Consider the following 14,592-nt stretch of genomic DNA (forward strand, 5'->3'; position numbering starts at 1 on the left):
GATATCTTAGCATGTCTCTTGCTTTATCAAATGTATTGTTGTATTATTTTTCTCTGCTCTTTAATTATTACTTAGCTGACTGTGATTTTTCTTAACCCCTGATGACTGACCTTTTGATTAGTCAGCTAAGTGAGCTAAATGCCCTCTGTATTTGCAGCTGACTTGTGGTTATACAAAGTAACTGTGTGTCTATATGTATCTGCAGCTGTATAGACTCGTGGTTTGAGATCAATCGGTCCTGCCCTGAACACCCCTCTGACTGACTTACCACCAGGCCCACTATGAATACTGTTCAAGGTGAGACCACACACACTGTGAATGCTAATTTTTGAATTTTTGCATATAAATCAGTCTACAGAAGCACATTTTGGCTTTGTAGGTCCAGATTGACCATCTTCCTCCATTGATGTAATGGATTTGATGCGTTTGACTGGAAACAAATTGAGTTCAGGAATGATATTATTGTGAATGGGAAGCCCTTAAACAGAACCAGAATTTATTGTAATTTGATTAGATTTTATGCATTTATGAATGTGTATTTTGCTTATCAGCATTACCGTTAGCATTAGTATCAGTGCTATCGTTAGCAGTATTTTTAGTATCCTGAGTTTCTAAACTCTTTTTAAATGTTGATGATGAAAAATGTAAATGATAATGTATTTATTTGTACAGAACATTTCAAAGGCCAAGCAACACAGCCATGCTAGAACCTCTACGTGGCTTTCCTTAAAACACACACAATACTCTGAGCTAAATGCTAATGTTAGCTAACTAACATGTTGACAGTGACAATGCTGACATGGTGATGTTGAACAAGCACGTTTACAATGGTTTAGTGAGTAAGCATTCTAACATTAGCTAATTAGCACTAAACACAAAGTGCGGATGAGGCTGATGGGAATGTTAGTTTTGCAGGTGAAGGTTCATAAACCAAAGTGTTGAACAAATTAAAGTTTTGACCTGATGGTGGCACTAGATAAATGTAGTCAAAGTCTTCAGGATTCACCCTGAGGGGAATAAATGCCTGTACCAAATTTAATTGCAACCTTCTAATAGATGAGCAATTACAACCTTTTAATTATGCTGTTGTAAAAGTCAGGGGAACATCAATAGAAGGATACATCCTCTGGAAACCATTAATGTCTACAAAATACATTAAATGTGGTGATCTGGCAATTCAGCAAGTAGATGCTGACAGATTTAATGGTTAAATGAAAAAGTTGTGGTGCAAGGGAAAAAGTCAGAGGTTCACCAAAGTCATTAAGATTCATCCTCTGAGGATCATGAATGTCTGTACAAAACATTCATGGTAATCCATCCAGTAGATGCTCAGTGGGATTTAGTCCCCATTATACTACAACCTATAAATGTCAATGCCATGGGGGCTGTAGATGAAAGGTCAGGGGGTCAAGTCAATAAATTTCATCCTCTGGGGACCATGAATGTCTGTACTGAATTTCATGCTAATCCATTAGTTTTTGAGATATTTCAGTTTGTACCACAGTGGTGGCTGACTAGTGCACATTGCCAACCACAGAGTTATTAGGGGCTGGCATGACTAAAATTACAATACTATTGGAGATAAAGATACTCAACACAAAATGTCTTTTCTTGAACACAATCCATACACTTCTTCTGTGTTTTTCTACAGTACAGTCTTCTGCTCGTATACTGAGTGTGTCTGTGAAATTGCACAAATTATTGTCATCTAAGCCACTGAAATCATTTTTCATGCATTAATATGTTGCTTAATGTTTAACTAAAACCCTCCCTGTCTGTCTCTGTGTCTCTGCTCCACCCTCCTCCTCTTTGTCTCCAGAACATCTCGTGGTCCTACCATGGATATCTGGACACAGACGCAACCAAATCCGATGAAACAATCAAAGTGATCAACACATACTTACCCTGACAGAATCCATCATCCTAACCAAGATAATTATTCCTTGTGAACTGAACCAAAAAAAACGTGACTGTCAAACCATTGTACATTAAAGGGCCCCTCCCAAGCCCACCATTTTACATCTGCTGAGGAGACTGCTCACAAACTCCCTGTCCCTTCCAAACCCTCTCACCTGTCCAGGCTAACAGAGTCCCTGAAAGGGCTTCACCAGGCCTCAACTCCCCTTCCAAATCAGCCGTGGCCAGTTGCCTCTCTGAGGTGCTCAGGTCCTTACAGGTCTCCAGTAGCTGGTCCCCCATCTTGTATCTGGATCCAAGCCTGTCAGTCTTTTGTGTCCAACCCTCCCATGGCCTTAACTGGGGAGAGGAGAGGAAACAGAGCAGGGAGGGGGCAGGAGAGAGGGAGGATGGAAAGGAGGAAAAAGAGGAAGAAGAAAGACATCGACAAAAATGGAGGATTGTTGAGTTGCAGACGCTTGCAATGAGAAACAGTCTTGTACAATATTCGGTGGGCCTCTCATTTCACAACAGGACTCCAGCTCGGTGACATCCTCACATAAAAGACTCGGTCCTGGTGTGCTTCTTTCTCATAGCCTCAGTTCTGTGTCCTTCCTCGCCAATTTGACTCATAGAAATTACATCAAAGCGTTAGTCAGGTTCATGCACACCTGGGCAGGCAGGGAGGGTTAGAAAAAAAAACTTAGGTTGTCAGCTTGTGTTGTATGTACAAAACAGAGAGGGGAACCTGGAGGTGGACTGGGGATGGAGAGGAGTAGTCTGAGCATGCTCAGTTCTGATTGGGAGGGACGAAGAGGCCGGCAATGTTGTTTACGCTCCTACTGTGTAACATGTGCGTTTTGGATGCTCCAGTGTCAGGCTTCATCTGTATGTGTATGTACACCATGTGTGTGCGTGTGTGTGTGTGTGCGTGTGTGTCCGAGAGCTTGGAACGGTGACAAAATAGCTTTTGCTGAAGCCTAGTGTGACTCTGTGTGTGTGTGTGTGTGTGTGTGTGTGTGTGTGTGTGTGTGTGTGAGACAGCATGAAAGGTCAGTGTAGAGGGCCAACTGGGACAGTGCTGTGTGTCTATGTATTGAAATGTTTACAGTCTAGATGTCCATGTTCCCTGTCTGTGTTACTGGCAGTCCTCCCTTTACTTTGCGGATGTTTACAGCCACAGAGAAGCGACATGACATATTGTAAATTATACATGTAACCTCTCTCAGTTTTTTCTTTTTAGATCTGCCAGATTTTTCATGATCATGATTGGTCATTTTCACGTGATCATGATTGGTCATTTTCTAGTGAGAGCCTTGAGTGTGAGAGCGTGTGTGTGCGTGTCTCAGTGCATATGACTGTTTGTGCATGTGTGTTTGAGTGTGAGACTCATGCTACTGTCGGTTCCCCACGTTGTGTTTCTGCTAGAGTAGGTCTGGTTAACCTCGACTGGAGACGTGAGCCACTCAGACCTGAAAATGGACTCTCTAGTCCCACTGTGGATCCGCTGAACGGGGCTTTATTTATTCATTTGTTCATATTTAACAATATTTGTTTAATATTCCAGTCATGTGGGGTGTTACTCACTCTTCAGAATGCCAGAGCTGATCTATGAAGACTACTACAAACCAAATCATACAAACAAACTGCATTTACAAAAAGCTACTGTAAACAAATGGTGGAATAAATTGTGCTAGATGACACTCTATTTTGAACTTTGATTCTGTGACCCAGATACATCTCACACAACAGACCATCACTGGGCCTCCCATCTTAAAGGTCCCATATTTTACACTTTAACAACCTCTCTTCTGATTGGCTGACTGTTTTCTGAGGGATCAAATAAAAATATAGAAGATTTCAAGTAAACACTCAGAGAAATCAAATCCTGCAAATTTGGATGGTGGGTCCAGGTGGGCGGGGCTTGGAGCGTGGCTGAGAGCAGTGACTGCTTTGTTGTGACATCACAAAGTTACAGAAGTCCTGACAGCTGGTTTTAAGGCTCAGTTTCTGAATACAGGCTGTGTGCATTTCTCTGTGGACTGAGGCGTTGATACTTTCACAGTGTTAATATAGAAGCTAGACCTGCTTTATAATCAAAAAGACATGGACATCTACCTTTATACAATATGGGACCTTTAATCCTGAGATCACTGTGAGCCTAAAGTCATACAGTGTCTATCATACCTGTATATTGGCAAAACTACAGTTGGTCTTTAACAAAAAAATCCACCCTTGAATTATCTTGTACTCATACATCACTCAGACATGTTCACCACACCCAATGGGATATTTTAGAGTTAAATGTGATGTATCCACTTTTTCTGAAGAGGGTTTGTGTGATCCCGTTCCATTTAGTCATTTTACTACATTTCCCAGAATACCCTCTGACAATTCCCAGAGAAGGGTTTTTATGAATAAGGTTACAACTCTCTCACTACTTTTTGAATTTGAACACAAGAGTCCATTATTATCATTTTGGCATGGTGGTTGGATATGAACACTACAATACCCACGAGTCTTAGCTACCATTGCTATGGAGAAAGAAACCAGTGTTGCAGTTGCAGTGAATTCAAAATGCTTTGGGATAAAGGGACACAGCTGCTGCTATCATCTAAGACTGAACCAGAATTTGGAAATGGACTTTAAACTGCTGAATGTTTTATGCGTCCGCTACAAAGTTGAACTTTCACTGTTTCACTGTTTGCTGCTACAAACATCAGAGGTCTAAGATTAGTGATTTGATATTTCATGCCAAAATACTACTTGGGAGTCGTGACTTTTTTATTGAAGAGACAGACGTTTTCTAATGCCTGATAACTCTAACATTACCAATATATATACCAAACATTAAATTAGAGCCGGAAATCCATCACAGGTAGATGACAAGCTGCTCTTTTTTTGATCAAAAACATTCAAGTGTGGATTTTTCCCTCAAACATTTCCTCCTTGCATTTTATGACAATCCAACCCCAATTCTTATACCTTTGACTCCTGTTCCACTGTCCTAAATAGCTGTGTAAGAGTTGGACTTACTTTTACGAAGCTTTGGGGGAAAACCAGTCTTCAGGAGAATTTTCAGACCAAGTCCTGAATATTGGCAGGAAATCACTGATCAGAGAGTCTGACAGATTCAGAGCCCTCTAAGACGATCTATCATATGTTTGGGGTGAAAATTAATCAATACAATTATATATTTTTGACCATTTTAATCTATCAATCATTCTAATTCTTGAGGTATAACTTTGCACTAAACTAAAATGTTGATGGGTGATGAGGTTGTTGCCCCTTCCTTTTCTCCCTGTGATTTATTGCTCTGCAGTCGCCTTTATAGGTGTTAATATCAGGAAATATCAGCTGAATGCAGTCGACTCTCAGTGGGGGCTCTGTAGTGCCCTGAAGGAAAACTGCCTAACATGTGGTAAGTTGGGAGCTGACCATTTACAGAACATGGGCTTCTCTGTACTCTGTGTTAGTCATGAGGATTTCTATTTTCTGGAATAGATGGATGTTTAAGTCAGCACAGTCCATTTATTGGGACCCTTGTCATTAGAGTCGTTTCATAAAACTTTACTCGAAGTGCATTGGGAGACATTATAAAGTCTGTGAACATACAGTATACGTAGGCTATGTTTGCACTACTGCACTATTCAAACCCACTCTACAGAGCATCTCAGTCCCTTTGGCTCATTGTTTTTGTTTTCCTGCTGAAAAGTTCTGCTCCTCTCAATCTTTCAATGTAAAATGCTCTGATAAACCCACAGCACACTACCTGCCCAGAGGAGTAAGTGGCTGGTTAACATAGTGAGTAAATGAACAGCTAAATATTAAAGCTGCACTGACATATATATGATATTTTTATATTAACAGTGACTACATGTAATGTGAAAAGTGTCACTTGTAGTGTTCAACCCACCAAGAATAATCCACTGGCTCTGCAGTTTCTTCAGCTCATTGTTTTGGTTTTTCAGGCCACAGCTTTCGTTTTTGATTCACTCTCACTATTAACATCGACCTTGTTTCCAGCCACAGCGAGCTCCTGCTTTTAGCAACAAAGCTTATACACACTGTAAACCCACTGTGCAGTACTTGCCCAGCACATAAAGGCAGATAAAGTTAGTCTGCTGGTGAACATAGTCTCTTTAGCTGATATTTCCATCAGGAGTTAGTGGAGCTTACTCAAAATGAGCTAAAAGGAGACTGATTATTGGACTTTCATTCATCAGACACAAACAAATGAGTGAAACAAAAATGAATGTATCGCTCCGTGTCTGATTGATGTGTAAATAGGCAAATGCTTGCTAACATGTTAGAAAAACTTAAGAAGGTAATAATATGTTGAGATTGTGGCTTTTAGCTTATTCCACTCCCATCAAGTGGCCAAAAAAAAGATTATTAATTACACTGAGACAACAATTAGCATTAATTTAGAGCTGCATATACCATGTAAAAATGCTACAGTTTTTTTAGAGACAATTAAAAAGTGGTCGAAAACAGTGAAAAATATTTTGTCAACACTAATTGAGACACTTAAATGTGGTATGAAATTGTTTTCTGCAGAAAGTATTCAATCCCAGTACAGTTTTTTCCTCATTATATCACATCTAATCTTAAAGCACTTGCACTTATAATATGGTTGTGATACCTCATGAGCCACACTTGAAATAAAGTGCTACAATCCTTTTAGTGCTGAGATCATCCGTGTTCCTTATTAAGGCCCTGACACATGGAGGGTTTGAGACAGAGGGCAGTGTTAACCTCAGCAGGGACAGGCGACCAGCATCATGGTGCATAACAGTGCACCGTAAGATAATGATAACTGCTAACTTCATTGCCTATTTGCGTGGGACACAATGTTCCAAGTCTATCATTGGTCCACTACTAATAGAGGGGGGTGATCTTTTTGGGAAATGACGTCTGGTTTGCTGAGTGAAAATATCCAATGAGTTTCTCAGGCTGCTGCTACAGTTGACAGTAACCCACTGTACTGCCTGTACACCATTACAAGAATAGAGTACCTTCATTTAATATGGCTTTATTTCATTTGACCCCTTTTAGTTCACAACTTATTTTGTTCTCCAAGGATATGAATGGCTGCCTATTTTTGGGAGGCTCTGACTAACATATCTGATGATCTTTATGTGCAATCTGTGATTAGGAAATAATAATGACATATATTATAATCTATAATATTAAAACATGTCAAAATAAGGACGATGACTGACCCGTTTTTCCTGTTGTCTGCATCAACAACTGATCGTGCCCTACCAGGTTGTCATTTTTCATTTATCAACAGATGAATGTGATCAGGTCAGATGGAGAAAGGGATGGAGCAAAAGAGAAGCATGTTTTGCTAATTAGCCTGCTCCTCTTTTTCCATTTGAGATGAATGGAAATTCAAGGTTGACTTTGCAGTGCTTGTTTAAAGTACATATCATTATTATGTAATTTCTATACTAATACTACTCCTACAACTCGTACTACTACTACTACTACTACTATTACTAATAATAATAATAATAATACGACTATTACTACTACTACTACTAATAATAATATTCCACCTTAGTGACTGCTTAAGATTCTTACAAACAGGACTAAAGGTGACTTAACATTTCTTGGTAATATTCTGACCTCTAATGGCTAAATTTGAACTTGCAGCTGACCTTTTATGGGAGAAAAAGTGAATTTAGTTTAGTTTTTAATTTCAGACATTAAAATGATTGCAGTATAGTAAGGTTATTATATTTCCCTAATGGAGCGTATTTCAGTCTTTGATAAATTTTATGTGAACCAATGATGAGTTATATATTTGTTTATTTATATTTCATATTCTATTCTATTCATACACCTGGAACGAACAGTTTTGTGTGTGAATATTGTTAATAATACTCAAGACAGAATTGTTGAAGAAAAAAAAGATAAAGTATTTTAGATTTAGTTAAATGTTATAGTTAGCTTTACAACCACAGAATTCAAAATATATATTTATCATAATATAACTAAACCAAACAGTAATTATTACAATATGAAGCAGGAAAAAAACTCATCATAGACGGCTGAAGGACTCAGTTCGATCAGATTGACTCGATTGCTCTGGTCTGGACGTAAACCTCACAGCAGTGCTCTGATTGGTCCATATGTCCTGGCGCCAAAAGAGCAAAGAGGAAGAAAAAACACAGCAGGACAAGTTTCTGCTCAGTATTTTTCTCAGTATAGTCGGTGTGTTGCTGCTGGTGTTCTCATTTAAACAGAAATGGATACACAGTCGTATCATCCCGTACAGCCTGGAGTTGGGATGGAGGAAAATTTCCTTTCTCTGGACGATATTTTGCTCTCACATGAGAGACTTCCTATCCGGACAGAATGCGCTTTCCCACGGCTTGGTTTCCTGGAGAAGTCGACTGACAGTCAGGACATAGCGGAGGTCAGTAACGACACTGAGGGAAAATGTATTAAATGCAGTGTCAATTGAAATGTTATGAATATATTTGTCTTAAGATAGCAGTCTGCCAGATGTCTACCGGAACTTCACTCAAAAGTGACCCAGATACTAGTGTTTTTGTTGTGTAAAGACGCTCACGCCAAACTCTATTCAATGTTTTGCCGTTTATTCTTTCCTCCTTGTGTTGGTGAAAGCACATATGTGGGATAAATGTTATTAATACTATTCAAGCATTAACACGACGAACTTTAAAATTCGGCATAATTATAACCTACCAAACAGCACTAGTCAATAAAAACTGCACTCAACAACGTCAACGTCTAAAACTAACCCCTAGTATAGGAGCAACTTACCAGTGAAAATTAAACATAAATCATGATGAAGCGTTGTTTTCTGGTCGGTAACTGGGCGGCCAAATGCTTTAAGCTACATTTCATGAGGACGCACAAGCAACTTAATCTGAGATGAAAAGAGATTTTTATTTATGAAATTAATTTGAAATAATTTAGTTAAAGAAATAAGTCATAAACAATAGAAGGATAGAGTCACATTTCTGTCAGGGTCCTGGTATTGAATATTATTATTATTGTTCAGTTGTTGGACTATAAATAAATTTCATATGATGGTGAGACACAACCTGACACCTGCAGCGACACATACTCCAGTATGGACCCTAGTGTGTGTGCAGGGGTCTTGACAGTTGCTCCATCTCTAAATCTGTTTTCTTTACGTCAGGGTACAAAGATGGAGCTTCCTCTGTGGTTGTCCAAGGGTCTGTATGAGAGGAAGAGGAGGGTGGTGTCAGTGGAGCTTCCTAAGGTGTACAAACAGGGCTGGAGGACCGTGTTCAACGCCGACCCCAACGTGGTGGACTTACATAAGATGGGGCCCTACTACTACAGCCTGGGATCCCAGATGCTACACTTTGACAGCCCAGAGAACACAGAAATCGCACAGACGCTGCTGCAGGTGAACACAACAGCATGAACAACAGTAACACACAGGGGTTCATTTAATGTGAGAAGCCACAAAAAGTGCTGGTAGTAAATATCAAACCTCTTCGCTGATCCTGGTGTGAAACAATTTATAATCATGTCCAGATCTACGCTGGACAACCATTAAAAATAAATATTTACTTCAGGCAGGAGTCCTTGTTAAACACAATATTTACACGTTAATTACAGTTTTTTTTTTTTTTTTTTTTTAATTTATTTCCGTCATCAAGGACACAGCATGTCTCTGCAAACCCCTGAATAGATTTATAAAAACAGCGTGTACTTAAAACCTCTGTGAGGTGAGACACGCCTGCAGGAGAAGAAAAAATTTAATGAGCTTAGACTCTCCATTAAAGACAATACATTTTTAAATGAACAAATGAGTATAATTTTAATTTTATCTCAACTTTTGTGTGCAGGAATTCTGTGCTAATGTTACTTCTGCTTTCACAGAAATCACTATAAAACTCTGCCACTGCTCATTCAATCTGACTCAGGCTTGGTTTGTATCCTTTGTTAAGAAAGTGACGTCATCTTGTAATGGTCAGAAATCGAAACTTTATTGGTGGGATTTTTGTGGATTTGTGAGAGACAGAACTGTACAAGCTTGCAGCCCCTAAGACAGTTCTCTTTGTTTCTTTAAATGAATCAATACACATGTGGTTAATATAGATACATATAGCATTGTACAGCAGTGCAGGTTCTCCATCACACATTTTCACAGATCAACAGAGACAAAACAGATTTTACTAACAGTCACAGTAGTGTGGTTTCATACATTACAACTAGGGGGTGCACTCAGATCAGAATATGTCAGAATACAGTTTGTGTGGTGCAGCTGTTTCCAGGCAGATTGACTCTGATCTCATAACACAGGGTTGATGTACACCATAAGACTTTTCATGGCTTTACACACCACAAGGTTTTAACATACTTTAAATGGTAAGTTAAGTTTTTAACCACATGGCTTCTTTTGAAAATCTTTGATTATGGACATCATTTCCATTTCTTCAACTAGTGTGTTTATTGGTGTTTTAACTCTACCGAGGTTTAAGAGTGAAAACTGAGGCTCTTATGAAGACTTGTTAGCTACATACAGCCTGTGTTCATCATGTGCACAGTGTTTCCCACACAGTTAGGTTCTATTTGTGGCTGTAGCTACAGATGGGTTGTTGTCAGTGTGTATGTGAGAAAGAGAGAGAGAGGCAAGGTGGGGCTGGGTGAGTCTGTGTGCTGCACAAAGGTCTACAATGAAATAAGGTTTTACCCATTTGAAATAGTAAAAAAAATCAATACCAGGATGTCAGTGTTGATATATATTTAAGTCAACACTGTGCAGATGGGCAGTGGCCCAGGCTCTGTGCTAAGACTAAAGAAACAAAAATATCAAGATGGAAATTTATCTGATTTTGTCTGATTGCAGCTTTATAGATTATATATTAAAGATTATTTACAACCCTGTTTTGAAAAAAGTTGGGACACTGTATAAAATGTAAATAAAAACAGAATGCAATCACTTCCAAGTCATGTAAACCCATATTTAACTGAAAATAGAACAAAGACAAAATATCAGATGTTGAATTGGTGAAATTTTATTGTGAAAATATTTGCTCAATTTTAATTTGATGTCAGCAACACATTTTAGAAAGTTGGGACAAGGTGATATTTCCCCCTATGTTCATCAGCTCTTCTTTTAACAACGCTCTGTAAACGTTTGGGAGCTGAGGAGATGAGCTGCTGGAGTTCTGAAAGAGAATTGTCCCATTCTTGCCTGATACAGGATTTCAGCAGCTCAATAGTTCGGGGTCTCCTTTGTCGTATTTTCTGTTTCATGATGCACCAGATGTTTTTAGTGGGTGACGGGTCTGGACTGCAGACAGGTCAGTTTAGTGTCCGGGCTCTTCTACTGTGGAGCCCTGCTGTTGTAATATGTGCAGCAACATGTGTCCTGCTGAAATGTGCAAGGTCTTCTCTGAAGCAGACGTTGTCTGGATGGCAGCATATGTTGCTGGATGGTCCCTCTGCTCTGTAGCCCCCTCAGACCACAGGTGATTTTTCCATTTCGCCTCAGACCATCTTAAATGAGCTCGGGGCCCAGAGAAGTCAGAGACGTTTCAAGTTTCAACTTGCATTTGTGGAGCAGTGAAGAACTGTGTTCACAGACAGTGGTTTTCAGAAGTGTTCCTGAGCCCATGCAGTGATTTCCACTATAGAATCGTGTCTGTTTTTAATGCAGAGCTGCCTGAGGACCCAAAGATCACAGCCATCCAGTACTGGTTTTCAGCCTTGTCCCTTTCATACAGAGATTTCTCTGGATTCTCTGAATCGTTTAATGATATTATGAACCGTAGAGGCTGAAATTCCTAAATTCTTTGCAGTTTTACGTAGAGGAACATTATTCTTAAACTGTTGCACGATTTGCTCACACAGTCTTTCACAGAGTGGCGAACGTCTCTCCATCTTCACTGCACAGAGACTCTGCCTCTCTGGAGCCTCTTTTTATACCCACTCATCTACTGACCTGGTGTCAATTAACCTAATTAGTTGTGAGATATTCAGCCAGGTGTTTATTTTAGTATTACACAACTTTTCCAGTCTTTTGTTGCCCCTGTCCCAACTTTTTTGAAACATGTTGCTGGAATTAAATTGAAATTGAGCAGATATTTTTCATAAAACAATAAAATTTCAGCAAGTCAGCATTTGATATGTTGTCTTTGCTCTGTTTTCAATGAAATATGGATTTACATGATTTGCACATCATCATAATGTGTTTTATTTACATTTTACACATTGTTCCAACCTGTTTGGAAACAGGGTCAAATGTTAGACCTCAGTGTAACGTAGCAGTGGCCAGTTCTGGACACACTGATGTTTTTTCTAATATTTTAAGATTAGTATTTTTCAAGATGTTCTGAACATAAATTATACATATGTCAAGTTTAACTTGAAATTTTTACATCAATGGTGACAGCTGGTTCACAAAGTGAGTCACTCATGTCGCCAGAAACATTAATGAAGAACTTTATTATTATTGCTAATTATTACTATTTTTTTTCTAATGTTTCTGTCTTTTGTCAGACGTTCATTGGCCGGTTCAGACGGACCATGGACTCTTCCCAGAATGCCTACAATGAGGACACATCTGCACTGGTGGAGCGCCTGGACTGTCTGGAGAAAGGGCTGTTTAGGTCCGGACAAAGCGGACTCAATGGTTTCCAGAGCTGGGAGAAGGGTCAGGCCACACAGCTCACAGCCTCCAGCCTGGTTCTCAACTACCGCAAGAGGAAGATCACCGACGTGCAGCCCTGACCCGACCTGCAGCTACAGACTCTGACTGACTCATGTTTTCTTTGCCCCTGGATGACAACTCTGAACATTATAAATATGTTTCCTTCTTAATTTGTCACATTGTTTCAATTGAATTGTGCAAAAACTGTTGATTATGTATCAGTTGATTTATGAACATGCAGTTGATCTAGAAATATTCAGTTGGTGTGGTTTTGATTGTTTCTATCATTTAGGAAGTAAAGATGCCAAACATTTGCTGGTGACAGATTTGCAATTGTAAGCAGTTTATGCCATTTATGGAGAACAGGACTCGGACTGCTGTACTGATACACAACACAACTTGTTTTGTAAAATTGTTGTGGTTTGCACACTGCACGACTGATCAGTGACAGTCACAAATTATGAAATCCGAGTCTGTCTGGGCTTCAAACCACGTCTTGTCATGAAAACATGTGAGAAGTGACATAGGAAATGGCGCGTTACCATGCGTGAGACAGAAGTTCCAAAATGAATGTCTGCAAGAAGCGAGTGATTACGTTGTTCGTTTGCTGATTTGCAGCAGAAATACAAGAAAGAAAGAAAAGATTGTGGATAAGAGCATGGATCGGGATGTGTGGGCAGCAGGGACTGATGTTGTACAACTCCTTCATGGGTCTCCCCTCATTGTGTGTCTTACTCTCTTATTGCCAATCACAACAGCACTTTTCACACAAATGGATTTGGACTCCCTGACAGGTCTAGATATTCAGTCTTTAAGATCTTTGTTGGCTGTCTGCGATGCATCAGCGAGTGGAAGGTCAGGGTTAAGTCATATAGTGTGAAGGCATGGGAGTGGGTCATGGATAAACTTCTGTTTTTATATATGTCATTCTGTATTAAAGCTGGTTCATCGTTGCTGGTTAAAACAGGTCAACTCAGTAATTCCTTTATTGCCTAGTAGGCCCTGCAGTTGCATTAAAAATACCCCAGATAGCTTCCTTCATACAAAACAACATACAAAATCACCTGTTGACAAAGCTTTAAGTCCTTATTTTACAAATATTTGCATGGACCTTGTTATAGTCTGTTGTTTCAGCTTCCACCTGCATCCACACTGTTTGGGAAACATCCATCGTTATCCATGGTTATTTAAGTAACATATCACTTTGTTGTAAAGTATTAACATGGGCTTTAAAAATGAAAAATATCCCATTCATAGTGGAGAGAGTAGGTCTGCATGATGTGCAAAAAAGAATAAAAATTTTTTTTTAAATCATACAATGATTATTATCGCAGATATTGCGATATTCCAATAAGTCATGTTTTTTTATTTAATTTTCACTGGGGAAAAAAATGATGATGATGTGATTTTTGTTGGAGAATATGATTTGTAGGCCAGGATGTCTCAGTAACACCACAACACTTTGTCAACAACTGTGTTAAGAAAAAATTACCTATGATTTAGGTATTGCACTTGGTCATATTGTGATTTGGATTATATTTTTGATAAATAGTGCAGCCCCATTAGAGAGCAGCTATCTCTTAACTGTTACTGTTCACTGTCATTTCTATGCAAAGTGTAATTCGAGGTCACTTCTAAATGCCAGCTGTTGCGCACAGTGAGCAGAATATAATGCAGTGATGATGTAGCAGACACCAAATGCTGGTGAATTGTCTTTGGTCACACACCACGTCAACACAGAGACAATAACAATAATGTTTAAAAAGGTTCTTCAGCTTAAACCTCACAGGAACCCTCAGGAACACCCACCCCCACTAGCAGCCAACCACTTTTGTCTCAAACATTTGGACCCCATTGTATATATAATATATAATATACAAACACACATGTGTTTATATATATGATATTTTCACTGTCACACATGGTTAGTATTGTCCTACTGACACGATGTCCTCTGCTGTGACATGTAAAAGAATCAAAAATATGTTCTTATCTCAGAATATCTTAAAAACAGTTGAGCACTGCAT

The 14,592-nt window shown here is 39.1% G+C and overlaps 2 protein-coding genes across 2 annotated transcripts in view; both read left to right on the top strand.

The window, feature by feature from the left end:
- znrf1 (zinc and ring finger 1) overlaps positions 1–3,599 on the top strand; it is a 73,754-nt gene extending 70,155 nt beyond the window's left edge. The window contains exons 4-5 of the mRNA XM_071490700.1: positions 206–297; positions 1,820–3,599. Coding sequence (XP_071346801.1) covers positions 206–263 — 58 coding nt within the window. The 3' untranslated portion in view covers positions 264–297; positions 1,820–3,599. The remainder of the gene's footprint in view (positions 1–205; positions 298–1,819) is intronic.
- Positions 3,600–8,026: 4,427 nt separating this feature from the next.
- gins3 (GINS complex subunit 3) lies at positions 8,027–13,870 on the top strand. Its single transcript, XM_071490711.1, has 3 exons — positions 8,027–8,323; positions 9,077–9,310; positions 12,415–13,870. Exons 1-3 carry the CDS (start codon positions 8,153–8,155, stop codon positions 12,643–12,645), a joined length of 636 nt encoding a protein of 211 aa, XP_071346812.1. The 5' UTR covers positions 8,027–8,152; the 3' UTR covers positions 12,646–13,870.
- Positions 13,871–14,592: the final 722 nt, after the last annotated feature.

This window comes from Trachinotus anak, unplaced genomic scaffold, assembly GCF_046630095.1.
Source record: "Trachinotus anak isolate AG129_WGS33_773 ecotype Australia unplaced genomic scaffold, CSIRO_AGI_Tana_v1 ptg000002l, whole genome shotgun sequence".
In the NCBI taxonomy this organism is placed as follows: Eukaryota; Metazoa; Chordata; class Actinopteri; order Carangiformes; family Carangidae; genus Trachinotus; species Trachinotus anak.